The following is a 27,716-nucleotide window of genomic DNA, read 5'->3' on the forward strand; positions in this document are numbered from 1 at the left end:
TCTTAACGTAAATTCCTGCTTATCTACTGACTGATTTTTATTTTTTATTTTTTTAAACAAGGTAATAAAGCCTGTATTTCCACTGAGGACTGACTCACCTACTATGTTTGTTTTTTGCTCTGATGTACTGTTTGGAAATTGGAATTAGTCAGCCCAACTAACAGCCTAGTGTGGGTATATTTCCTTCACATCCTTTAACATCTGTAAGGTTTAATGATAAAACATCATAAAAGATCAGGATGGTTTATAAGTAGCTTAAAGGTATTAGGAGGTTTATAATGCTGTAAAAGTATACCTGCCCTTGAGGGCTGCACTGATTTAATTTCTCAAGCACTGCGATAATCACATTTCTAAAAAAAAACCCTGCCTGTACACACCTAGCCCCAGCAGACAGCCAAGATCAGCATTGTTCCAGTGCAGAACATCAAACAGTTGTATTGCACTGATAACTGTCAGAAGCTGAAAATGTAATTAAAGATGCGTAACTACTGAAGTTATTAAGTGTAAATGATCGCACTGAAGTGTCCATTACCAGAGAACTTCTGAGTAGAAAGCTAAGGCCTGTGGGGACTTCACCATGACACTACAAGGAGAGCCCTGCTTCTAGTTGCAAGTACAAGTGGATGCTCAGGCACATCTGGCAGATGTCTTAATATTTCAAGTCCATTTTTAAATGCCTATTAAAATGGCTACAAAATACGGTATTATTTCTTCCCCCCAGATTGAAAAAGCTTCTTGAACAAGAAACAGCGTATCAGGAGAAAAAAGAGAAGGAAAGCAACAAGAAAATAGCCAAACTGAAAGAAGAATTAACTAAACTGAAATCCTTTGCTTTAATGGTGGTAGATGAACAACAAAGACTCACCGAGCAGTTGAATCAACAAAGTCAAAAAATTCAAGAGTTAACCACTTCTGCCGACCAAGCACATGAGAAACTCGCCCTTGCTGAAGCAAAAGTTCAAGAAGAAGAACGGAGAGCCAGCAGGCTGGAGGCTGAGCTGCAAGCCCACAGCAGTAAGGTTTCCCAAGATCAAGAAGCAATGATGGCCAAACTAACCAATGAAGACAGCCAGAATCGTCAGCTCCGGCTAAAACTGACTGCTCTCAGCCGACAAATCGATGAGCTGGAGGAGACCAATAAATCTTTAAGGAAAGCAGAGGATGAACTGCAAGACCTAAGGGATAAGATAAATAAGGGAGAGTATGGGAACTCGACACTTATGTCCGAAGTGGAAGAATTACGGAAGCGACTGCTGGAGATGGAAGGAAAAGACGAAGAGCTCATAAAAATGGAAGATCAGTGCAGAGAACTTAATAAAAAGTTAGAAAAAGAAGCGACACAGAGCAAGAACCTTAAAGGGGAAGTTGACAAACTCAACAAAAGAATAATGGAGCTGGAGAAATTAGAGGATGCTTTCAACAAAAGCAAACAGGAATGCTACTCCCTGAAATGCAACCTAGAAAGAGAAAAAATGTTAACAAAGCAGTTGTCCCTTGAGCTGGATGGCTTAAAAGCTAGAGTTGGAGAGCTTGAAGCAATCGAAAGCAAGCTAGAAAAAACTGAGTTCACACTTAAAGAAGATTTAACAAAGCTGAAGACTCTAACAGTGATGCTTGTGGATGAAAGAAAAACTATGGGTGAAAAAATAAAGCAAACAGAAGAGAAGCTGCAAGCTGCAACTTCTCAGCTTCAGGTGGAACAAAATAAGGTGATGTCCGTTACAGAAAAACTCATTGAGGAAAGCAAAAAGGCAATGAAGTCAAAATCTGATGCAGAGGAAAAAGTATCCAGTGTAACAAAAGAAAGAGATGACTTGAAAAACAAACTGAAAGCAGAAGAGGAGAAAGGAAGTGATCTTGCTTCCAAAGTAAATATTCTAAGAAAGAGACTTCAGTCACTGGAAGCTGTCGAAAAGGAATTTCTTAAAAATAAGCTTAAGGAGACTACTAAATCCAGCACTTCCTTGCAGCAGGAGAACAACAAAATCAAAGAGCTTTCTCAAGAAGTTGAGAGGCTTAAGCAAAAGCTGAAAGAAATGAAGGCCATAGAAGATGATCTTATGAAAACTGAAGATGAATATGAGTCTCTAGAAAGAAGGTATGTCAATGAACGGGACAGAGCCAAGCTCCTGTCTGAGGAGCTGGAGGCTGTCAAAATGGAAGTGGCTCGGTATAAATTGACGGAGAAGGCTGAGTCCAACCAAGAGCAGCGCCTTTTTAAGAAGCTCAGAGAAGAAGAAGCCAAATCAAGTCACCTTTCCAGAGAAGTAGATGCACTGAAAGAGAAAATTCATGAGTACATGGCAACAGATGACCTGATCTGTCACCTCCGAGGTGATCATACAGTCTTACAGAAGAAACTCACCCAGCAGGAAAATAAGAATAGGGAGTTGGCAAGAGAAATGGAAAGTCTGACAAAAGAATTAGAGAAGTACAGACGCTTCAGTAAGACCCCCAGACCCAGTCTGAATGGAAGAAGAATCTCTGACTTGCAACTTTTTTCCAAGGAAGTCCAGACAGATCCCGCAGACAACGAGCCACCCGACTACAAAACCCTCATGCCTTTAGAGCGAGCGGTGATCAATGGACAGCTGTACGAAGACAGCGATAACGAGGACAAAGACAACAATGAGGAAGAACAACCGGTGTCTTTCAAAAGCAACTCATCCGCTGGGAATGCCGTGAACAAGAAGTTGTGGATCCCTTGGATGAAGTCCAAAGACAACCATCCTCAGAACGGAAAGATCCACACAAAGCAAAATGGAAACTGTGCACAGACTGGAGACCTCGTGCTAAGCCATACCCCCGGCCAACCTCTTCACATAAAGGTAACTCCAGACCACGGGCAGAACACAGCCACACTCGAAATAACAAGTCCTACCGCTGAAAGTCCTCACTCCTACACAAGCACGGCCGTCATACCCAACTGCGGCACTACCAAGCAAAGAATAACCATAATCCAAAACGCCTCCTTAACGCCTGTAAAATCAAAAGCAGCAGAAGGTTACATGAGCCCAGAGCAAGCCATTTCTCCCATTACCATGTCTGCTTTTGCAAGATCTCAGACTCCTGATTCCTGTGGTTCTCTAACTCCTGAAAGAACAATGTCCCCTTTGGCTTTACCAGGCTCAAGTTCTCAGGAACAAATGCTCTCCTCAGAGCCTTTGGAAATGGGAGCCAAGCACGCCGTTTTTAGAGTATCCCCAGACAGGCAGTCGTCATGGCAGTTTCAGAGATCTAACAGTACGGGATCAAGTGTAATAACTACTGAGGATAACAAAATCCACATCCACTTAGGAAGTCCTTACGTCCAAGCTCTCGCCAGCTCCAAGCCCGTCAGCCCTTGTACCCCGGTGCAAGATAACCGAACTCCAGCACTAGCTAACGGGATACCCAGTAAGCCCACCAATAAAATCACCAGCAGTATTACTATCACACCAACAGCCACTCCTCTCCCACGGCAATCACAAATTACAGTAAGTAATGTCTATAACTGACCCCCCCATCCATGCTGACACCCTTACCAGCAACCCATCCCGTTTTTCATCCCAGCAAGAATGATTTGGAACAGCCCCTTTCCTTTGGGAGAGATCTGTGCATGAACTTTACAACAGTATATGGAACTAACGTTAAGTTTTGCCTGCTTAGTGTTATCAAGTGTGCACTTACTGTATATCTTCTCATTGAAATACAGTTATGTAAAATATTTAGTCTTGCACTTGTATAAATGCATCTTTATGTATTTCCATTTTCAAAGTAACTCACATTACTTTTGACTGCAACTTGCCTTGGTAAAATATTTTAACATTACAAAAACAGTAAATAATTGATTATTTTTATCATTGCTTGCAGAACATTTTTTGGTTTTGTGTGTGTTTGTATTTTTTTTGCATGTATGGTAGAATTTGAATTAAGCCATAATATTGCCTGCTAACTTCAGATATGACTTGATTCATTATCTTCCCTGCTATTTCCCAATTCTTCCTAGCTCTCTCATTTCAGATAATTATCGTTACATCACACACACTCAAAATAATATGTATTGTATCTTATTGCAGATTTTATGATGCATAAATGATATGTTCCAGACCACAACCACCACTTTTTCTCCCCACCTTTTTAACACTATGTTTGGTTACAATTCTTCTTATACCCTCCTGTAAACCTTTCTTATAAGTGAACTGGATTCAGATGCCTACATCAGAAAACTACTCAAACAAGGCATGTTTTTTTTTTTTTTTTTTTCCTAATCCAGCAGAAAAACTACCATCATCTAGGTACATCGTTAAACAATTAACAGCAACACTTTGATTCCTAAACAATTAGCTCAGAATGGACTCACACCACACTCAAATTTCATCTTAGCTCCTCACTATCAATCCACCATGCTATATACAAGACAGGTACACTGAAGAAGAAACAAGATTAGCAAACTATGGCACGCCGTGTTTTCTTGTATAACAGGCAGAGGAAGACAGAACCATTAAGCAGTGGTACTAAATCCTCTCTCCAAACACAGACCTCTAGGACTACGGTAAATTGCAGAACCATACAGCACAGAGAAAACAGGTTAAGATAGTTGAGTGATGAATACAGTATTAGTGCCTAGGAAAAGGACAAAAACATAAACATTGCTGCCCTCAGATTACATATGGGCCAAGCACAAAATCCTAACCACCCAGAAAGTGCTGCTACTGCTGGACCAACTTCCCCACTGAATGTAAATCAAGCCAAAAGATCCGAAAAACACTTTCGGATATCTCTTTTTTTAAAAGCTGTTACGAAAAAAAAGAAAAAAAATCAAATCGGAGAGTCAGATTCTTATTCTAAAGAAGTTAAATGCCTATGTATCTCATGCTCTTTTGGAGAGGATAAAAATCGAACCTCCTTATCAACAAGGAAGTCTGCATGCAAGCATAAAGTCCCTATTCACTAAACCCGTATCTTTATTCTTGTTTACATTACGTAGTGTAAAAGAAAAAAACACATTTTTGCAGTACAGCCTAGCAATTGATTCAGCAAAGGACTTTGGTACATGCTTTAACGTAAGAAAGGGACTTTTCAGACCAGAATCTAAATGATTACAGCTGTAGTTAATAGCTGATTTTTGAAGGAACACCTTCTACTGAAAATCAAAACTCATCACCCCTACACACTTCAGTAAAATCAACAATGGGAAGAAAAATTAAGTTACAGGTTTTGTGATAGAATTGGATACAACAAGCGTACTAAAGCTGAGCAGTGGAAATTTTTAAGTCAATGTGGAACCGCACAGGCCTAGCTTGGTGTCATACAGATGCTCTATCAGGTTATTGGGCTTCGCAAGACGTTCTTCCCACTTGGTTTGTCTCATGTTATCTTCACTGACTGCAGAAGTGAGATCTGATTAAGAGCTAGTTCAGAAGAAATGAATGGTCTTATCCTGCAAAGCAAATTGCAAGTTGGCTCCCACCAATTTCAGCAAAAGTTACTGATGAAGACAGTACCCAGCACTCAGGCAAGTCAAGATTACAATAATTTTAGAGTGTGCCAATTATATGAAAAAGTTAATTTACTACATTCAGCTTACACATTATTAACTGAAAGGCTCAGCCAAAATTAAAAGCAAAAGCAGTCAATTCAAAACACTCTCTGTACTGCATGTTCTATTGATCCATACCCAAGATCTCTCAAGGGACATGCTATAAGCGTAATAATGAGTAACTGGGCCCTGAGTAACAGACGTCAGATTTCCTAGAAATTAAAGAATAAACAATTGTCCCTGAGAAACATTAGCATTTTCTTCTATTGGACGTTAAAATCGTGTATAAAAAAATATTGCATTTTATACCTGCGTTCCAAGTGTACAGAAATGTGTTGATTATTAACCACCTGACCATCTATTACAATGCCTTGTAAAAGATAAGCACAAATCAGGACATAATACCAACAAGCACACTTAGTCCTTTGGACAATTCCCAAGCTATTATGAATAAGGACATTCAGAGTTTAAAAGACGTTTTCAATACAAAGCCTAGGCCAGAGTTCACACCACTTTGCAGGTTAATTATTAAACAAGACAGTTCTTCTGCTACTCTCTGAATACTTATTAAGACATTCTGCTAATGTCTTAATAAGAAGCATCACCATTACCTGTAAATGAACTTGCTATGTTTCCAAAAAATCACACCTTGATGAAAGGATACTTATATTCCTCTGCTAATTAAACAGTCAATTTATAGACCTTCACTGACTTCACACCAGAGTTTTTGTCATTGATTTCAACAGATGAAAAATGAAATTATTATTTTGCCTGAAAATAAGGTTTGCAGAATAAAGCCTGTTCATCCTATTCAAATTCCCAAGATCTGTTTCAAAACATACAGGAGGGAAAATACATGCTTGGATGTTGTTGAGAGCTGAAACTTACTCAGCTGTTTGAACAGAAATAAGTTAGCTGTAATTTCATCATAACAATGGAAAGCATAGCTTAGGGACTGAAATCACGTATTTAAAATTTACTGCAAGCTGTTCAAAACCACTCCGTATTTCAGATGATTTCTGTTTTACTGAGGGGGAATATTCACCTACTTCCTTAGCAGGTAAAGAGAAAGCAGCAGAGTAAGGAGAGAAATTAAATGATCTGTCTGTAAATTGATTTAAACTCTCTGAACAGAAACATCAAGCATAATCATATAATCATATTAAATTTCAACCAAGTAAGGCAATTTTTCTAGGACTGGGATGCATTCCAGGTGGTAAGTATTGCTGTTTTAATCTTGGAGGATGAGACACTTTTGGTTACAATATTTGCCCTAAGGCCTGAAATATGACAGATATTTACTTACAATAACAATACAAATAAATAATAAAGCAAAATATGGTCACCAAAAATAATAGAGAGAGAGAGACCGTGAAATAGTTCATAAGAACAGTTTTCAGCAGATCATAGTATCAACCCTTTCCTTTTCCAAAATTCTTAGCAAACAACTCCCCTCAAATCTAAAAATCAACTTGACATCCAGGAGAGAAGGGAAAGCCTTCAGGAACAGAAAGGGAGAGTCAGATGATAAAAGAAATAGCAGCAGTTATCAGCCCACTTTCCTTGCTCTTTTCAGTTTTAGCTCAGTAAGCCAGAGAACACAAGCAAGGGCAGCACCTACAGTTCAGTGCTCAGCATTTCTGAATTATTCTGTTTATGTGATTAAATATTTCCTTTGAAATGTTTATAATTTTTGTCCTTGCAGGGAGGACAGATGAGGGAAGGGAAGGGAAGGGAAAGGAGGAAAAGAAAAAAAGAAGAGAGTAAGAACCAATAATGGTATTGAGATCAGAGTGCCTGTCCATCAACTGAGAGGCACTACTTCACATTTAAAAAAAAAAAGAAAAGAAAAGAAACACTCCCTCAAGTAGCTCATTAATGAATAAATTTGACAAAAATTACAGGAGCAGTCAGCTACTTTTCCCAATTCATAGTATATTAAATAATGTGAATATGGTGCCTGGGGACAGAACACAAGGCTGTAAGGGAAAAGATCTCTACGTAAGCATCTCACGCAAGGCTTAAAAAGGCATGATTCCCACACTGAGGAAAAATAATCAGAAACAGAATTATACAATACTTGCTGATTAAGATTGAAAGGATGCTGCAGGATTAGGTGATGGAAATGGAGTAACCATGTTCCTAGGGACTTTGTCCCTAGGAAACAGATCTTGAGACATGCAAAACAAAAACTGACAACTGCCTAATCTCCAGGCTTAAGCAAAGACTACCAAAACATTATGTTACCAAGAAACAGAAGAGAGAAAGATCTTACGGTTCAGGCTCAGCACGAGTGGGTGTATAAAGGCATTTTAAAATTAACACCAAGTACTGTAAGTGGGAAATTGCTCGGGGAAAAGACTGACCTTAAAAATTTATGAATAAGGGACTTTTTTCACAAACCTGCAGTCAGTGGGCCCAAGATGTAGCCAAATGCTGTCTGCTAGCACATCACCCAGTGCTCCATCCTTCTGTGGCCATTCAGTAGGCCTCAAATTCAGTAGGCCTCAAATATCAGAGCTGCCAATTGCATATGATTCTCCCCAGAATACTAAGCAAAAATAATCTTAGGAAGCAGATTCTGAGTACAGCAGGAACGACCTGTTTCCATCAGCAACTCTCCACTCCCTGGGGCCTTCACACAGGGATAGCCAAAAGCAGCTCCTTCCCCACTCGTAGCCCTACCACAGGATACCGCCCGCTCAGTTAATGCTGTCACTGCTGTTCAGGGGCACTGCCAAGCAGGTTGAGAAACTAACTTGGATTGGAAACGAACAAACCAAAAGATAAAACGGGATTAATTTCACAGCACAGCCCTACAAACAGCTACATCAGCACAACTGAAGGGGCAAGCAACAAGGGACAAACGCTCTTTATAATGGAGTTGCTGCCAAAGCCCTGGTCTGATCTCCTGAGGTGCTACCACTGTGCTCTGAAGAGATGCAATCTGGCCTGCCTGTGCATCACAAAGCACTCCAAATGTGCCAAGCACTCAACAGAACAGTCCCACTAAAAACCTTTGGGGGCTTTAACAAGAAATGACTCACTTTACAGCTGAGAGGAAAGAAAAAAAAAAAAAAAAGAGAGGGAAGAAGCTAATTGACTTGTGTAAAGGCAGAGCAAGGCACTTCCAGTCATGACAAAAATCCCCAACTTCCTATCCTTGAGTATCTCATACTCAACCCATTATTGGTGATGCTTTTATCCTGTAGAAACCCCAACCTAGGATGGACAAAAGTTGAGTATTTTTATATATGTATGATTAATACAGTTATACATATAAATTATATATTTTTTATATTTATATTTAAAAGTAGGACTCCGATTAACACACCTTTAAATGGGACCTCCCCAGGTGCAAATAGCCTGTTTCCATACAGAAAAAAGGCCCTGATGGTAAAAGCATACGGCTCTTTTACCTCCTCCATGCAGAGCACGAGTGTGCCTTCACGTTCAAAGGTGTCTGTAGGTATGAGTACGTTTTCACACATCCTGAAAAGGTGGATACTTAGAAATGCATCAACACATCTATCCCTAGCTGCCCAGTCTGTGCAGAATACGACCCACTGTCAAGACTTACTCCACAAATGGCAGCACAGATCTAAGCAGAGAGAACTGATGACCTCACACATATTTGTAAAATAATGTATTGTACAAATACACTTAATTTTTAAGCACCAGCAGAAACATTTCCGTGTCGGCACTGCCCTCTCCTGGGCAGAATCAATACTGCAGGGTGTTCAGTAGTCTTCCAAAAGGCCATATTTCTTCTTGGAGACAGTGCCCTAATATGGTGCCTTCTGTTCTCAGGGGACAAAGAGAAGAGAGCAACAGGCACTGTCCATTTCAGAACAGCAAGCTGCCTTGTAGTGCTGATCGATCAGTCCCAAGGCAGTCTTTGTCCTACACGAGTTGACTCTCGACAACCTCACCTTCCCCTGCAAGTTGTCAATTATCTATTAACAATAAGCCTTTCACCTACCTTATGTTCAGGGGTTATATTTCCCCGTGAAGACATGTCCTAAGAAAAGCAAGGCCTGTGACGGAATTTCAGTAATTAGGAATGCCAACTCTGCCTCCAACCCTGCCCAACCCTGTTTACTTTCCCTACCTTAAAGTAGATTTGAACTTGGTGTTCAGCTGAATAACATCGCAGTGGCACATTTGGACACATGAGCACAAATCATGTCAAATGCATGGAAATTATTTCTGATTTCAATAGAGATTTCTCTGTCAAGTAGTTTATATTGAAATCGTGAGTTCTGTGATAGGACTGATATATAAAAAGAAATAGTAGAAATGGCAGAAAACTGAGCTTAGAAAGGCTGAAAAACATCCCGAGGTCCCATTTTCTTTTTGTAATTTGGTCTGAACTCTTCCCCTGGTTTACCCTGTTCTAAAACTACTGCAACGATAACAGTTTCCCTGTTACCCCAAGTATCTGTAACAGGGATGAAACATTCTTGCCATTAAAAATCTTGCAAATTTCGGAACTAAATTTCCCTTGATGAAATTGAAATCCAGTTTGTTTCCTATCCCTACACCGGATTTGGAAAACTATTTTCTCTGCAGTGGCCTTTCACATATTAGAAGACAGTTAACATATCTTTCTCCAGTTTTACTTTCTCCAGATTAAACAAGCCCAATTGTTTTCCCACCTAATAGCTCGATGAGTACTACCACTGTACAGATTACTAATTATTTTCCCTCTGCACAGATATTTATAACAGTGTGTACATTTCTGAAAACACGGTGCCCTGAGCCAGACAATTCCCTGCCTAAGGCCTTAACAAGATCAGTAAGTGTAAGGTTTACTTATCCTGCTCACACATCTGAATATAGTCACATACACAAACCGGTCGCATAAAAGGAAGCACAGAGCAACTGAGAATTTCCCCTCTGGATTCCCAGAAGACAGATGCCAGATCCTAGTGAAAGACAAGGAAATACTCAAATGTTCTGTGCAATTGAACAGTCCCAGCTGAAAACCATCTTGTTTGGACACCAAAGGGAATATTTAGCTTTGCCACTTAATTGTAACTCATCCTCACTTGCAGACCTGGCTTTCAGTCCAACCACATTCAATCATCTAGGAACAAACTGCAGTCTGGTAAGAAGCACGTTTGGATTTCTGTGTAGAGGATCTTCAGCACCACCCTCTGGCCACTTTCACTTACGTTGCAAATGATTCTCTCTACCACTCAAAAAAAACCTAGAAATTTAAGGAGTGAGAAGGAACCCAATCTAAAGTTATTTCTCCTAGATCAAGTTCTACAACAACACCAGAAAAATAAGAAAGCCTACAGAAGAACTGTTCGCCTCTATTTAAACAGATATATTTCAAACAGGAGGCAAAGCATGCATCACACTTTTAGAGAAAAATAAGATTAGGACAAAAGACATTAGAACTACCCAAAGAGCATGAATTTTCCCTCCTTGATGCCCGCACACACATCTGCCTTAGCCTGCTCCCCAGACAGCAAGCACTGTGTTGTGGCAGAATACCTGATGGCCCACGTAAGTAATAGATAAGCTACCTCTGTGCCCTTAGGGAAAAGTGCATACAGAATATAAATCCTGGTATTATTTTAGAGCTTTACAGCTGACTTCCTGAAATAAAGAAAGGGCATTTTCACTCTTGCATGTGGAATATGACAGCTGTCACCCATGAAGCCTTTGTCCCAGTCTCTGAAGTACCTGATGCCATCCACCATGGAATAACACACGTGCTACATACAAGTTCTCACTGTAATACCCTTTTCTCCTTCCAGTTCCCACTCCAAGTGATTAAATCTACTTCAGAAGTCAATTTAAAACTGAGGAAGTTAAAAGATCCTTTTGAAACTGCATTTTTATTGATTCTTTGAACATAGCTGTAACTACTTAGTTTTACAACTCTAAACATTGCTGACAAAAACTTTGGTATTTTTTGAATCTAACACCTAAAACTAATATGACCCTGTTACTTTGACAGACATGCTGCGTAACCTGCTTATTTCAAAAGCATTTTTTTGTTGTTGCTTTTGTTGTTATCATTTGCCTATACTCACATAACTGTTGTTTACACACATTACATAAAGGAAAACCACACAACTGCTAAAATCCCAGCTAGGTAGCTCCTGGGAAACATTTAGTTTCTAGGAGTGTTTTGAGAGCACCGATGGGAATTAAAAAGGCCTCTCCAGAGCACAAATGGCAGTTCAGCTTGGTTTTTGAAAGATAAACGTCTTTCTGCCACTTAGAAAGACAGCAAAAAAAAGGGCTTACAGATGAGAACTCAAGGAGCTTTAACTTAACACCAATGATGAACAGAGCTGGCAAATTCAGGAAACAAGTGGGTGGCAAAAAAAGAATCAGGTAGACTGAAAACCATTCATTCATCTTGCAGGGAGAAGTGAATTGGTAGAAGGAGTTGAAGAGATTTGAGGATAGACTTCCCACAAACAGATAATAGTGAAAGATCAAATTGAAAACACCACCAATATTTACAGAGTTTTTTTAGTCACATAGGTCTTCCTAAAAACCAACACAGGAATTGCATCAACTTAGGTATTAGGACTATAAGCAAACCCTGACAAAGTGATCAGTTCCCATGCAACATTGAACACTAAGTAGTAATAATTTAGATGCATTCGGTGCTGTCAGTGATGACTGCAAAACAGAGCATCACTTTGAATCATCTAAAACTTTTGGTTGAAATGAAATCTGACTGCTCTGAAGGCCATGCTGTAAATGATGGTTTTAACGAACTAGAAACTGGCACGAACCAAAGGCCAGAGCACAGGGGTATTTTCACCATTTTCCTACTGTTTTCAGAGGACTTCAGAGTCTGGAAACCAGTTAGATGCACAAGATCTATAAAAATCTCAGCCTACAAATACTTTTTTCAAGAACTAACAACACAACTCAACCAAACACAGGTAGAATCTTCCAACTGCTTTGTACCATATTGAATCTCCAGAAAGGAGCACTTCTCCAAAAAACAAAACCAAAAGAGATGACAGAAGAGAACACTTAGCGACACAAACGTACTTGAGCACACAAGACCATATATTAATACTTTTCATCTATTCATTGCAATATGTTTCTGCAAATAATGGGTAGTTCAATTCTTTTTATGGTTAGGAATCTGAGACACATTCTATGTATTTTCTAAATTCATAGCAGATAGTAGCACCTCCAGAAATAGTGCATCCAAATATTTTATTCCCAATACTGTGCCTCATCTAACAAAAAATGCCACATAGCCAGAAGGAAAACTCAAGTCAGTGTTCAAGGATAGTCATACAGCAGTAACACAATTATCCCCTCCAACACCCACCCCTTTTTCCTTTGCAGTGCCTTTGAGAATTTAAGTAAAATGAGTTCTGTTGGTTTAGAGTTTTTTTTTCCTTGCGCACTAACAATCTGAGTGATAAAATCCAAGATTATCTTACAAATGCATGTTATTTTTTTTTAATTCAGCATTTAATCATAAGCTTTAGTTCAGTTCTAGTGAAAACAGTGATGCATCACAAAACCCACAAACTTTGCTGCCACCTAGAGGTAAAATCTTTCAAGGACCACAACGCAAAGAAAAAACACAGCTTTTTCCTTTCCATTATCAAGGCCACCTTCATTTCTCAGTGTATAAACAAAAGCTACAATTGATACTTTCTAATTCCAAAAATTAACATATGAAACGAGCAACACACTGTCAGACCCAGGATCTATGCATCTCATAGCTGTTTACAAAATAAGCTGAAGTACAGGTGAGCAGAGTAACATGCCCAGTTCCTAGCAGTCTACAACTTGGCTCTCTCCTCATCTGAAACCTTCACCAGATCTTTATGTTTAGCAGCCCTTGATGGACTCCCTGAATCAGGCTGAACTCTCTCCAAAGCAATTTACACCATCACCTCGCCTGCCTGTCCCAATGAGTGTTAGTGCATTAACAGGGGAGAACGCTTCCTTTTACTGATCTTGTACTTGTCTTTTGATATCTTCAGTGTATGCCCTCTCAAGTAGATCATTAGAAATGGACTAGGAATAAAGCAAGCTTTTCCTTTTCGCTTTTCATCTCCACAACCTATTTTCCAAACTGAAAAGCTTCAGCATATGTTGTCACTGCATACGCAGAAGCCATTCCGTAACTGACCATCTTTGCCAGCTTTCCCTGTGTTCTGTTATACCCAATTCTGAGAGATGTTCAGACAAAATTCTGCAAAACCACATAGGTATGATTCAGATTTACACACTAGAAAATTACGTTTTTCTGTTTTCTTCTATGCTTCTCAAAATAACTCCAAACGTGCTTATTATCTGATTGACATCTGCCAGTTGCTGAATACTTAGGACCATTTACAGAGACTCCAGGACCTGTTTTCTGAGTGACAATAAATATATTTACATATAGTAAATATACTATATGTAGTTTAGTATGCAAACTAGCTTTCCCCATACATTAATTTGCACTTGTTAACATTGAATTGGCATACAGTTTATCACCTTGCTATTCGGTAGCAGAAATTACCATAAACTTTGTTCTAACACCCTCCCTTTTATACCATATGCAAGTATCATTAGCTCAGTACTAACATATTCATAAACTGCATATAGGGAAAGTTAAATACCATGGGTTTCTATCACGTTCAAATATTATCACCACCAGCTGTTAAAACTGATTGTGGACTTTGCTTTCTAGCCATTTGCCACTTTTTAAACATAACAACTTTCCTACTTTTTCCATAGAAACAAAAGAATCTTGGCATAACAAAGTTAAGTGACCACTATCATTAAAAAAAAAAAAAAAAAACACATAATATAACACAGCCATGTCCATACCAGTAAGGTAAAGGCATCTCTGCCCATCCCTCAGACACAGTCAACTCAAACTGTAAGAAACTCCCTGAGGCTCCAGAACAGGTGAGCCAGCTGCAAACCACCTACTCTGAGTTAACCCTCCTCTGGGCTAACTCCCAAACTATGCCTGTGAATTGCTCCCGAGTTAAATCAGGTCACAGTCCATCCAAACAATTTAACAATTTAATGTGCACAATTTCCCCCAAGTCCTCCATACTGAACACACAAAAATTTGACATCAGCTTTTCCACTCCTACTTTATTCCTTCCAGAAATTCAGTTGTCTACAGCCAAATCATAGGCTTTTGAAGTCTGATAAATTTAAATATTTATTGATTTATTCCAGACAGGTGTTGTTGGCCACTAGAAGCTGTTTCTCAAAACTTGTTTTTGTCCAGCTCATTCTCATTCATACTTAACTGACCAAAGTTTCTATGTTGTTTCCTACTGTCCTCATCTGAGCAACATTTGCATTTTATTTTTTTTATTAAATCATCAGTGAACTTCTTTTACTCTGTTGTTTAACTATAAAAGGTATGTATAAGTGTTTGTTTACATGAAGTGGAAAAGAACAGTGAAGAGCTAAGTATACAGCCAGCCTCTCATCCCTAACATGACTATTTTCTTGGTTTATTTCAAGATTACTGATGCATTCCGTCAATCAATTCCAACTCGGATCCCCAAACCAAAGCCTACGAGCACAACTAAACTACCTGTCAAAATTCCCACTGGACATCTCAACAAACCGCTCCAAGACAGCAGTTCTGGAAAGCTACATATTGTAAGGACTGTATCTAAAACCTGCCTGCAAAGCGGAGGGAGAAGGTAAATAATCGCTTAAATCCATTTTACTGTCATAGATCAAAGAAAATCTGAACCTCAATGCCAGTTACTTCCATTGGGGGAAATCATCCACACACTCAGCACATTAATGGGCACCAACCACAGGACAGCAAGAGAGAGCCAAATTCTTACAAACCAAAGCTTAGAGCTTGTCTGCAGGGACCAAGCTCTGCTCTCCTTTTTCTGGTCATTCTGCAATTTGTCCCTCACACTGGGAAAATGAGATAAAAATAAGTTCCTACTATAAATTTGGTTTTGGCATATTCCACAAATACCAGTATAAATGTTGTCTCCGTATATTTGTACAAGTATACAATAAACTAAATGAAGCAGGGATGAAGAAGGGGCTGTTTTAAAAAAGTGTTTTAGAATGGGTATTTTATGTTAGCTAGTAAAGACAGAACGAAGAGAGGGATGGACAAAAACCTACTCTTTTAAATTGCATTTAAGTTCAAGAAATAAAGACCTCCTTGCTGTGCCAAGCATCACTTTAGAAACATGACTTGAAGGTGAACAATCATCTCCTTAATTAGTATGATTAGCCCCACCTGCATTCCCACAGATGTTACCTTTCACAAACAGATGCAAGAATTGAGGTGGATGTTGTTTGTATTAGCTATATTAACTTTTACCCTTTTATTTGGACTACAGTATTTAGATTTCAGTTCACGTAAACTGTATTTGTTGGAACTGATCAAAATTTGTGTCAAGTGTAAACAATACATTGTAACTTGAAAGAAGTGCAACTCTGTTTCTGCAGCCTTCCGCAATTTTGCCCTCCCTTACAACTGCTCACAATGACATAAAATAAATAGCAGCAGTCATAACTTCATGAAGCTTTTTTCAACCAACTAATTCTTTGCACAAGTAGGATTAGATCACCCATGAAATAAGTTAGCATTTTCCTTTTTTCTTAAAGTATACCTTCTTGAAAGGACTTAAAAAATCACTCAAGTTTCCTTTCAGCCAATGCGCACACACATAAAAAAAAAAATCAAAACATCAGAAGAGGCTCCAGGTTTGTCGTTTTCAATTCTGTGTAAAATAGCAATTGTTGCTCTAACAAGAAAATTCCTGACTGTTCCATTTTATAAAGTAAAAAACTAACACGATATTATTACTGTAAGTAACTCCCCCACAGGAATTCTGTAACACCAACTAACATGAGTTACTGTTTTAGAACATAAAAATTAATTTATTTCCCTGGTATTAATGTCTCCCTCGTTCTTCTTCCCCTAACAGAGTGCATTCCAACAGTCTAAATGGCTCAACTGATAATTTGTGGGAAAGCTCCTTTCACATAGGTCTTTCTTTAAGAACTGCCAAATCCTAATTCCTAAATAAAGCCAAAGCTGGTAGTGATCACAGCACCACAGACAGAATTGGGACTGTTTTGCTGAAGCAAAGAGAGATTTTGATGCATTCAGTTACCCAATTTCTCTCCCTTTTATTTCACAGCTAAAAGTTTTACTTAGCCACTGAGACAGTACACCACATTAGCACTCCTGCGTGACTATTTTTACAAACCCACAACAGAAACCCATGCCTCCCTCAACAGCTCCACAAGAAATTCTCCATGGGTACTTAAGAAAGGGAAGGTTTAAAAAGATCAGACTACTGAAAAGTTATTTCAGCACGTGCCCTACGAGACACATTTGTGGCAAAGAGCAGAAATTGTAAAAAGACTCATCGAGAAGCCTTCAAATGTAATTCACTAAAGCTGGAGATAGCGATAAAGTTCTGAGGCTACGTGTGACATATGCTCAGATCCACATAAAGTTCACAGAAGCACCCTATTAGGTGCTCTGCAAGTTGCAGGACAAGTGTGTGTATGTGTGAAGAAGCAGAATAGTGTTGAAAAAGCAGGTGTCAACTTGGCACGCTTACCAGAGAGATATGAGAAGGAGCTTCAGCACGAGAACAGCATTCGTCTGAAGGGACAGCAACTCATGGATGAGCCAAAGGAAAGACACAAAGCTCCCCACACGCAGATCCGCCAACAGATCTCAGCTCCAAATCAAGCCCACAAAACTCTCACCGAATGTGCTACAAAGATCGGTCTGCTCCTCAGTAGCTGCAAATCCCACGTTACAAATTGATGCTGTTTATCAATGACAGCCTTTACTGCCTGTCTACTGAAAGAAAATAAAAACTTCTGGCACAAGAAATTAAATCCTGCAATAGCAGCCTTTGCTTTAGAGCACAGAAGGACCCCTCAAGTGCTGTCAGTTCCTCATCCATAGCACCATGCTGTACTTCTCACCTATTTGTACTGCTGACATAAAATAACTTCCCCATCTTTTGCTCTGTCTTGGGATGACACAATTCATTTCTACGTAAAAGGGACACAACCCACACAGGCTCTAAAGGACATAAAAAACCTGACAAGTGGATACTATAGTCTTATGGGATTAAGGGAGGCAATTACGCATGGGAGAATGAAAGACAAGGAGTGGTCACAGAGATAGAGGTAACTGGAAGAACTTCTGGACAACAGACGTCTGTCCCTCAAACTACTTAGGAGATTTGGCATGCTGGTTACAGGCAAAACAAGGATGTTTCTAGCGCTGTGAAGAGGGCTCTTTCTGTTCACGGAGAGAAAAGGAAACAGCTAGCGTCCTGCACCAGGACTAAACAGAGTCCCGAGTATTCCTTAACCTCTCCTGTACAGTTCTGAACGCAATACAAAAATAACATTCAATAATGGATGTAGCTGTGGCATAAACTGGTCAAAGTGAGTGAAGGAAACCCTGCATTTACATGACCTGGGACATGTGCAACACTAAACAAAACTAATAAACAGAAAATAATCCCTAACCACCCTCTCCATATCTCTCAAAGCGAAAGGTTTGCTGAAGGAGTTATTTGGCAAGTTGGTTTGTGTCATGTGGCAAGGTAAATAGATGGATAATCCCTTCAGGTTTTTTGTTTGCTTGTTTTTGTTTTTTACTCAATCATCCATAAATTACCTGCAGCATGGTAATGGTAAACATTCATGCCTCAAAAGTGAGAGTAACTACCTTCAATTTTTATTACAGACTCTAAACTAATGATTTCTAATGATGTGGACAAAAGCAGATTAGGAATTACTTTTATATCCATATACTAGGATATGTATCCCATATTTTCCTCCCCTTTAAGCAACTCTGAACACTTTTCATACACTTCATCTTTCAAGCAGCATCTTCTAAGTACAAGTCACTAAAATCAAAGACACTTACGAGGGATAGGTTATTCAAATGAATATTCCATTGGTCAGGTTTTATTCTAGGGCTAGTCTTAAGGGACTTGGCAAAAGGTCAGTATTTCAAGTATACATTTCAAATTCTTCTGTTTCTACCTACCATTGTGGCAGAGATACTTTTTAAAATAGGTCAAAGGTGGAGAGTTTTTTTTAAACTAATTTCATATTTTACAGAAATAAACATGATCAAATCTGTCCAAAGCACTAATGGAAAGATATATTCTTGTATTTCTGCTTACAGTGGACTTTGTAAACCCTGTCCAAAAGATGCAGTTCAAATAAACACTTGATTTTACATCTGTTGTACGTGAGGAGCAGTAACACAATAAAAATAACAGACGTTCTTCTTAATTTGCTGATGACTTGTGTCGACTTAATACAGCAGGCTCCACATAAAGAACATGTCAACAAGTTCACATGGGTGGGATCTGGACAGCAGCACATATATATATACATGGTTTGCACAACATTCTCCCACAATCACAAGTTGTAAAGCATCCACAGAAAGTTCTTGGAGTAAACAACATAGACCACTAAAAGCTGGCTTAGACACCTCTAGGTGTTTCCTCACCTAAATTATTTTAGTGGCTCAACAATGCAATTGCAAAAGTCTTGAGGAGTTGTATATACGTGTAAAAGTTGGGATTCACAGTCTCATCTCAAAGTCTGATGCTTTATCCATCACATCAAAAGTTCATCATTCAAGTGAGTAAACGTATTTCTGACTTGTATCAAGTTTCTAAAAGAAAGTTGTCAACAATAAATAATAATAATAATAAAAAATACCAGTTTACCAGCCACCACAAAGTTAACCTCTGGTTAGCTGAATGATCAGATAGGCTCTTTGGGAGCTTTTCTGTTCCGGAGTCCTAAATCCCTTACAGCCTTTACCATGGGAACAGGAACGTACATGAGACTAAGAATAAAAACAGAATGCTCAGAAGCCTCAAGAGGCTTATGACCCCTCTTTATTTTTATATATATATATATATATATATATATATATATATATATATATATATATATATATATATATATATATATATATATATATATATATATATATATATATATATATATATATATATATATATATATGTATATATATATGTATATATATATATATACATACACACACACACACGTTATTTCTCTTAAAATATACTCGAAGTACCTTTTCACAGGAAGTTGGTGACCTAGGAAATCTAAACGCTGGAAGGTTTAGCACTTAGAGTTTATCCAGTGCTACAGATATCTCCCAACTCCTACTAATATTCTTATAATAATTCTTAGTTGCCTAGACCTACCTAGATTTCCACAATACATGTACATCTCCACATTATGAATGCAACAAAAATAGTGAACTTCGGTATTGTATATCTTTTCTGTAAAGCACCTTAAGATCCACCGATTTAAGATGCCAGGTGTAAGAGACAGATATTTATCATCAAGAAAAGAGACAAATCAGCCCTAATAGCATACTCCAAAGACAAATCACTAGAGAAAATGAGTGCCCTTTTGCTATATGACATGGCAAGGGGGATAGGAGATGCCCCAGCCAGCACGTGGGTGATGCTCTCTCCTCAAGTACCACAGGTATTTCCCCTCCACAGGCTCTACTACAGGTTTACTACTTCCAAAGCCTTTCAGAACTATAATAACCTCCCTTATGTGTACCAGCACACATTAAGCAACATCAAACACTCTCCGTTTGGAATAAAACCCAGTTTAGAGGCTAAGTATTCACAGGGCACTGCTAGCCTGCGGACCCACAGCACGAGGCTCCTGCAGCAAGCAGCTCCCTGCACAGGCTGGTGTGCTGTAAGCCCGTTTAAACCCACTTTTTGGGGTGAATTCCTGCAGCTTCTCAAGTGCTCATGCTTGGCGTTGCCGTTTCTCCCCCTGACTGCCCCAGCTCTGACGGGCCGGAGCTCAGGCAGATCACCAGCAAATCCCCGCGGGCAGCAAGCAGGGAACAGGACGGAGAAATAAAAATAAAAACATAAGAAATAAATAAGCGAGAGGGGAGGAGCGGGGCGCTACACGCCGAGGGGGGAGAGGCGGGGGGCGCGGGCAGGGGGCTGCCCTAACCCTGCCGCGGCGTACCTGGGCTGCTGCGGGCCCCGGCCTCCCACCACGGCTCGTCCAGCGCGTCCCCCATGGCGATGAAGGTGATGAAGGCGATGAGGATGACGGTGATGAAGATGACGGTGGCACCGCCACGCGGGAGCGCGCTCGCGCCTGCGCTGCTCCCCTAGCGGGGGGGGGGGAGAAGAGCCTTGCCCGGTTTCCGCGCTTTACAGCCGGCGGCCTCACTTGGCGACAGCGGGAGGGGCAGCCGGGCGCTGTACGGCCGCGCGGGGCGGCACGGCACGGCACGGCACGGCACGGCACAACACGCCGGCACCATGGCGGAAGGGGAAGAGGCGCCGCCGCCGGGCTGCTGGTGAGCTGGGGGGGGGGGGGGCGCCGCTCCCGGCCCTCCGCCCGCTCCGGGCACGGCCAAACGGCGCCGCGCCCACCCTGCCCCGCACCGCGGGGCTCGGCCCGCCTGGCTCCACCGCCTTGGCGGGGCCGCAGGGGAAGCGAGGCCGTCGGACCGAGGGGGAGGCCCCCCCGGGCGTGGGCAGGGGGCTGCGGGGCTGGCAGGGGGCGGCAGGGGCTGGGCGGCCGGCGGGGTAGGGTGGGCGCACGGGGAGCGCCCGGGACCCAGCTGCAGCATTTCACCCAGTTTCCGTCTAAGCCCGGCATCTGCACTCCTGTGTGTCCCGCTTCTTGCGTTTCTGCATTGCGTGCCATTTCTTTCAGTGGTTCTGTGTCCCTGCCCTGCTCTTTGTCCCCTCCACATAGGCACTTCTCCAGCGCCTCGTTACGGACCTGCTGCTTGCGGCTGTGTCCAAACTGGTGCTTTTGTTTCTGCGCTGTTACGTGGAGGATGCAAAGTTTTGTGCTCAGCATGCACAGCCTTCTGTGTGCTGTGTTGTCTCGCTGTGGGGGGAAAAACCACGCGATGATGTGCGTGCAGATGTAGCTGGGGTCTGTGCTTTGTCTGTGCTGGCTCTGCAAACGCAGCTCTTGGGGATGAATGCTGAGCCTGCTCATAAAGGCAAGCTCCAAGGCATTCATTAAAAATAGGAAAATAAAAGATTTTCTAAGAACTCACAGAAACTGTTCCAGCGGTTCGCACTTAAAGGCTACTTCAGGATGCCAGCACAAATCTTGTTATTGGAGCTGTATCTGCTGAATAAACTGCACAGTTGTATTCCTTATTGCTTGTTTAGAAACTTCACAGGGCTTCTTGGTTCTGCTTATTCTTTAAAAGCCAGCTTAAGTGATTTTTTATTGATTGATTTAAACTTCTGTCTTGTGTATGTATGGCTGGGTGCCACTGGAAAAGAAATTGTTTTTTAAAGTATAACATGAATCATTTTGATGCTTTTTTTTTTGCGTGTAAATTGCTATGTTATCATAGCATTGAAGTATATAGTGTTCTGCAGTAACATTTCATGTTTAAAAAGAAAACAACTGCAACATAAAAGGATGTGTATGTCCACCTGAACTCTTGAGACCAGAAGGGCAGCTCTGAATCCTTGCCCTATATTCAGTTCCTTAGAGGGATTCCAGGGCAGATGTAATCCTGTCTTCAGAGACTGTGACAGCATCTTGAATCTGGACATGTTTATTGGCATAAAACACCCTTCTTTTTCCTGTGTCACCTCGACATGCAATACCGGTTTTAGTAATTTGTGAGAGGAGGGCGGATACAAACTAATGATGAGTTAAACACTCATACTGACTGTTTTGTTTTCCTGGACAGAAACCAGAAATTTGCCACTACGCAATGCGATTGAAAGAAAACCTTTTTGTGTAGTTATTGAAAGATGTCATTGTCGGCTTTCATCAGTGAGCGCAAGAAGTTTGATAGCAACAGTTTTGATTTAAAAATGAGAAAAGTCTGTCAGACCTTGCTCGTTAAGTACTTCTTTTTAGCTTTTTAGCATGTTCTCAAAATTAATTTTAGTTAATTCCTGGCAGTATTGTATTTGATGCTGGAAGGCTGTTATCAATAGAGAGCAGTCTTTATTACTTTCAATTCAATATAGCTCTTGGTGAGGCTTTCTTTCCAGTAAAGAGGACCATAAACGAAATGTAGGAATCAGAGTAACTAGGTTATAGGAAGTGTATTTCTGAGGGGGGAAAAAAGCATTAAAATAAATTCATCCACTCTGCTACTGACATTGATACCTGCAGTGAGTCCTTGTAGTTGTGACAACAGCATTGCTATATGTGTGCCTGTCTTTCTCTTTCCGTGTATTTTTGATATTCGTAGCAGGCAAACTTGCGGGCTGAATGCATTTGATATTCTAGGACAAAACAGATTTATAGAAACTGAAGCTGATGATGGTCCTCCTGGCAAAATGGCATCATTTAAAAAAATATATATCAAATTCTTTAAAAGTTCTTCCAATAGTAGCCTTGCTTCTGATTTAAGGATAGATGGGTGAAGATGTGTAGGAAATGCGTGCCTAAATACTACTGCTTACGCTGGAAACAGCGGTGGCCTGCTAGATAGTGTGTCACTAGCAGCTACAGTGAGCCTGTGACCTGCAGAATGTGGGAGTGAATAGTCAAAGAATCTTTTCAAGTGTCGGGGCATTGGATGAGTGGTCTGTACATGGGAAGCAGGTTTATCCCTCTTTTAGTCCCATCAGTAATATCTCTAATGGCAGGTGTGTGGTAGTATATTCAGTATATATGGAAAAAAGACTATCATCTTATTCTGGTGTGATAAGTTCATTCTAGGTGATGAATTTGGTACATGTAGAAAACACCTGTTGTGTTGTGAAAACAATAAATTATTATTAGAAGTGTGCCCATCACAAGCTTTACGCTTTTGAATTATTTTCTTCCAGAAATGCATTTTGACTTGGAAGAAACACATCAAAGGGATCTGTATTTTCTAATAGCAAATGAGCATTACCCTGCTGGGCAGCTAAACTCCACCACAACTGCTTTCTTACTCCCTCTCCTCAAAGAGAAGGAGAAAATATGATGGAAAAGGGCTCAGGGGTTGACATAATGACAGGGAAATGGCTCACCAATTACTGTCACAGGCAGAATGGACTCAATGTGGAGAGATTAATATAATTTATTGCCTGTGACCAGCACATTAGAACAGTGAGAATCTAAAAGCAAACTAAAACCACTTTCTTCCTCATTCGCCCTCTTCTACATCTTTCCCCCAAGCAGCACAGAGGAATGGGGAATGGGGGCTGTGGTCAGTCCCTAACACTTCATCTCTGCCGTTTCCTCACGGTCACTCCCTGTCCCTGCTCCACGTGGGGTCCCTCCCATGGGGTGCCATCCTTGCCGAACTGATCCTAAGGGCAGCAGCTCTTCAAGCACTGCTCCCACACGGCTCTGTACCACAGGGTCCATCCCCCAGGAGCAAACTGCTCCAGCACGGGTCCCCCACGTGTGGGCAGCAGCTCCCCCCCAGACCCTCTGCTCCTATGTGGGCTCCTCTCCATGGGCTGCAGCGTGGAGATCTGCTCCATGTGGGACCCATGGGCTGCAGGGGGACAGCCTGCGCCACCAGGGGCCTCTCCACAGGCTGCAGGGGAACTGCTGCTGCCTGCCTGGAGCACCTCCTGCTGCGCTCACCTGGGGGGCCGCAGGGCGGGTTCTCACCCCTCTCCCAGCTGCTGTTGCCCAGCAGTTCTTTCCCTTCCTTAACTCTGCTCTCTCAGAGGCCCAAGTGTCACTCTATCCAGCAGCAGGTCCCTTTTGGAGCTGGCTGGAGCTGGCTCTGATCTGACATGGGGCAGCTGCTGGGCTCTGCTCACAGAGGCCACCCCTGCAGCCCCCCAGTACCAAACCCTTTCCACATAAACCCCAAGCATAGAAGTAATGGACTTTAGCAGGTACATTCCAAGCATTGTCATCTACTGAATGATTATAGATTTCTTAATACAATGTGTTTTTTTCCTGTGTATTTGTGGTTTCTTGAAACTCCTACTGTCTTTTCCCTGCTATTCACACCCCCACAATTACTTAATCCCTTCATTAGTATTTGTAAGTGGTTATTACCAAGCACTTCATGGTTGTATATAAATGAAGTAAACAATACTTTAAAAAAAGGCTGAAACTGAAGACCTAACAGTTGATCAATTTTTGTTGCCTCTGAGTCTCTCTCTCACATCATAAGTGCTTTAACTAAAAACAAAAACAAACAAACAAACAAAAAAAAAACCCACACACTTCTGAATATTTGTTTAGGTTGCTGACCACTGTCTTGAATTTCAGAGATCCTTCTGTAGTATGGAAATTTACTCCAGATATACTACTAGCAATATTGTGAGTTACAGCATTTGAAGTAACATGTCTTGAGAGAATTATATCTTTCGGGCCACAGCTGAGGTGTAGGCTGGGATTATACTCATCTTAACCAAAGCTTGAATAGCTTCTAGGAACGTGGCAGTGGAGCCATGGTAGAGCATAAAATTAGGACATTCGGGTTGGGGAGAGTTTGCCTATAAAGAGAAGTACTACATTCTTTCCAAAGTAACTGTAGGAAGTTTTTGTCTGTGTAAACAGAAAGCTTCCTAGCTGGTATTCATTAAAGAGAAGGATCCAGACTGCCAGCAGTTTGCTGGAACATTTATAGCACAACACTGAGTGAAATAAGCTAAAACACAGCCGGTGGACATGTGTTAAAGTATCAAAATCATTTTCACAATACTTTGCCAGATAGCCTGAATAGAATTTTTATTAGAAAAGTATTCCTCATAGCCTCTGAACAGTCTTGGGAGTTGACAACGAAAAAGAATAGCTAATTGAATCATAATAGAATGATACTTTCTTTTTCTTTCTTTTTCCTGCTGTTGCTTCATTTAGCTCAATGTGTTAATGTACCACACCTTAATGTGAGAGATGAGCATATAAGTTTCTTGCTTTTTAACATGAAATAGTAAAGTCACAGGGTATTGCTAATGGCAATACTTACGAAGACTTTGCAAATGGTAAGGTATTATCAGGCAACTAGAGGAAGCACACATTTGCAGATGGCATGTTGAAGGTAATCTTGATATTAGAACATCCCAGAGTTCATCACGTTCTGCAGAATGCTAAGCCTTTTTGTGTAGATGTCCTGGAAATCCTTGATTTGAATCCTTGAACTGATCTGGTTGTTTGATTTTTCCAGTGCTAATTGTTACATACACCATCAGGCAGTGGGATAGGTGATGGACGTGCAAGTGTGCTTGGGTACCCCTGGTTTCTGTATCGGGAATCAGCTATTTTCCTGTGCATTCTGTAGTTCTATAATAATTTGGCTTTGGGATTTTATTTTGAGAACTAAAATAGAAAATTAGGCAAGTCAGTCTTTTTGTAAACTTCTTTTGTAAACTTTTTTCTTTCAACCAAATTAGTAAAAATTACTTGAAGAAAATGGACTGTTAGTTGTGCCCCAGTGTATATTGAAAATATGGTTTAAAGTGCTGGAAAAGAAACTGGCTGATAATTGGAAGGAAAGTGTTTACTCTTTAACCTTATAAATACTTTAAGAAGTCTTAAGTGATGCTGGCTGGTTGGTTGTTGTCAAGTATATGCGTATGTTCTTTTAGGATTGAGGGTTTAATCTGCTTATCAAAAAGGGTGGTACTTAGAAAATTAGAATTTTGTGTGTTGAGATTTCAAGAGACTGAACTCAAGAGGATTTATAGCAAGGAACCTCAGTTCGTTGTGGTTATATGCAAATTAAAGAAGGAGACTGAGCTTTTTCTGTGGGTATTTGCAATTGTCTATGCAGTACAGAGCACCTGGGGTAATGGAAAGTTGCACTGATAACGCTTCACAATGTTCTGCCACGTGTATAAGGACATGTTGTTCACAGGGAATGAATCTTTATACTTGACTATCTGTCCTGAATAAGCAGTCCTGTTCTGTGTTTTGCTGTGGCTCTTAACCTCCTGGGTGTGTTCGATTCCTCAGGTATATGACACAGCGTCATTCTTAAGGCATGTGTCAGAGCTAACAGAGGGCAGTTAAGAGACACAGTAAGGGAGAAGTTCTGCCTAAGGGACCTATATATCTCTGCCGTTGCTATTTTTCCAGTGAACCTGGTGTTTTGACACTGCTCTGCTCCATCATATTGAAATTCCTCAAATCATCAGCTGTGGTTCTCTCATTACTGACAGCATGGAACAGTCCGCAGAAGCTATCAGATTGTAAAGTAGCAATTTCTGAATGCATACCTTCTTATCTGTAATGCATAGTAACATCTGCTGTCTTACTACGGCAACTAAAGTATCATTACTCCTTGACTGTCTTGTGAATTTGTGTATTTCTCTACTTTCTACACTGTTGCTTGTATATGTTTTATTTCAGTCTTATGCACACATTCACACTTATAATTAACTGTACAGTTAAATCTGAGTTTGATTGAAAAGTCCTTTCCCATTTCTGGGAAAGGTGGAATTCAAAACTCAATGTTCTAAATCTTTGAAAAGAGTTTTCCATTTCCTAGGTTTATTAATACGTTAATAGTGCATTTAAAAGACCTTTGCCATCTAATTTATGTGTAGTGTTTGCTTTGAGCGCACTGTGTGTATGTGAGTGAAAGTTTGCTGTCTCTCTCTTACCTTGTAAACTAACACTAAATTTGCATTTTTATGATGCCTTTTGCAACATTATCACTTCATGAAAATAAAAATCCGAGCTGAGCTTATTTTCTCCCCTATGGAAACTGAATGGAATTAGAAGTTGAACAAGCAGCCTTAAAAATAAAGGAGTAAACTCAATCTTGCAAATATACATATATATATAATATTTTTTTTGCCAGTAACTGGGAAATTGTCTTTTTGCCTGATAGTAGCCCCTGGTCTATATCAGTTTAATAGATAAAGATTTAAAAATATTGTGTAATTTTTTTTTTTTAAATAAACCCTGTACATATCATTATTGTAGGGAAAAAGATCTTGCAGAAGCTCTGGAAGAAGGAGGCTGTGATCTTGAAACTGTGAGAAATATCATTCAAGGAAGGCGATTGCCTGATGATCTGAGGGCCAAAGTCTGGAAGGTAAATATGAGCTTAAATCAAAAACTAGAAAATACCTGAGGTGGTGTTTGATTTGAGGTGAATGATTTAATTATCAGGAATCTCCATGGGAAAGCCAACTTGTTCATGTCATATTGTTTTAATATGCAAGTATGTTGATTAAGTTTTAGAGCGTTTGTTCTTTAGTGAGCTCAATAACTGAGTAACTAA

At 40.4% G+C, this 27,716-nt stretch overlaps 3 protein-coding genes across 4 annotated transcripts in view; 2 read left to right on the forward strand and 1 right to left on the reverse strand.

Annotated features, from left to right (window-relative positions):
* The window catches only part of FILIP1L (filamin A interacting protein 1 like), a 34,595-nt gene extending 15,997 nt beyond the window's left edge, over window positions 1–18,598 (forward strand). The window contains exons 2-4 of the mRNA XM_032193946.1: window positions 722–3,476; window positions 15,002–15,186; window positions 16,447–18,598. Coding sequence (XP_032049837.1) covers window positions 837–3,476; window positions 15,002–15,186; window positions 16,447–16,537 — 2,916 coding nt within the window. The 5' untranslated portion in view covers window positions 722–836 and the 3' untranslated portion in view covers window positions 16,538–18,598. The remainder of the gene's footprint in view (window positions 1–721; window positions 3,477–15,001; window positions 15,187–16,446) is intronic.
* The window catches only part of CMSS1 (cms1 ribosomal small subunit homolog), a 232,342-nt gene extending 211,640 nt beyond the window's left edge, over window positions 1–20,702 (reverse strand). The window contains exon 1 of the mRNA XM_032193968.1: window positions 20,555–20,702. Coding sequence (XP_032049859.1) covers window positions 20,555–20,609 — 55 coding nt within the window. The 5' untranslated portion in view covers window positions 20,610–20,702. The remainder of the gene's footprint in view (window positions 1–20,554) is intronic.
* Window positions 20,703–20,825: 123 nt separating this feature from the next.
* The window catches only part of TBC1D23 (TBC1 domain family member 23), a 29,772-nt gene continuing 22,881 nt past the window's right edge, over window positions 20,826–27,716 (forward strand). For both annotated transcript variants that reach the window (XM_032191991.1, XM_032192001.1), the window contains exons 1-2: window positions 20,826–20,894; window positions 27,416–27,527. In XM_032191991.1, the coding sequence (XP_032047882.1) occupies window positions 20,857–20,894; window positions 27,416–27,527 (150 nt within the window). In that variant the 5' untranslated portion in view covers window positions 20,826–20,856. The remainder of the gene's footprint in view (window positions 20,895–27,415; window positions 27,528–27,716) is intronic.

The sequence above is a fragment of the Aythya fuligula genome, chromosome 1 (assembly GCF_009819795.1).
Source record: "Aythya fuligula isolate bAytFul2 chromosome 1, bAytFul2.pri, whole genome shotgun sequence".
NCBI lineage: Eukaryota > Metazoa > Chordata > Aves > Anseriformes > Anatidae > Aythya > Aythya fuligula.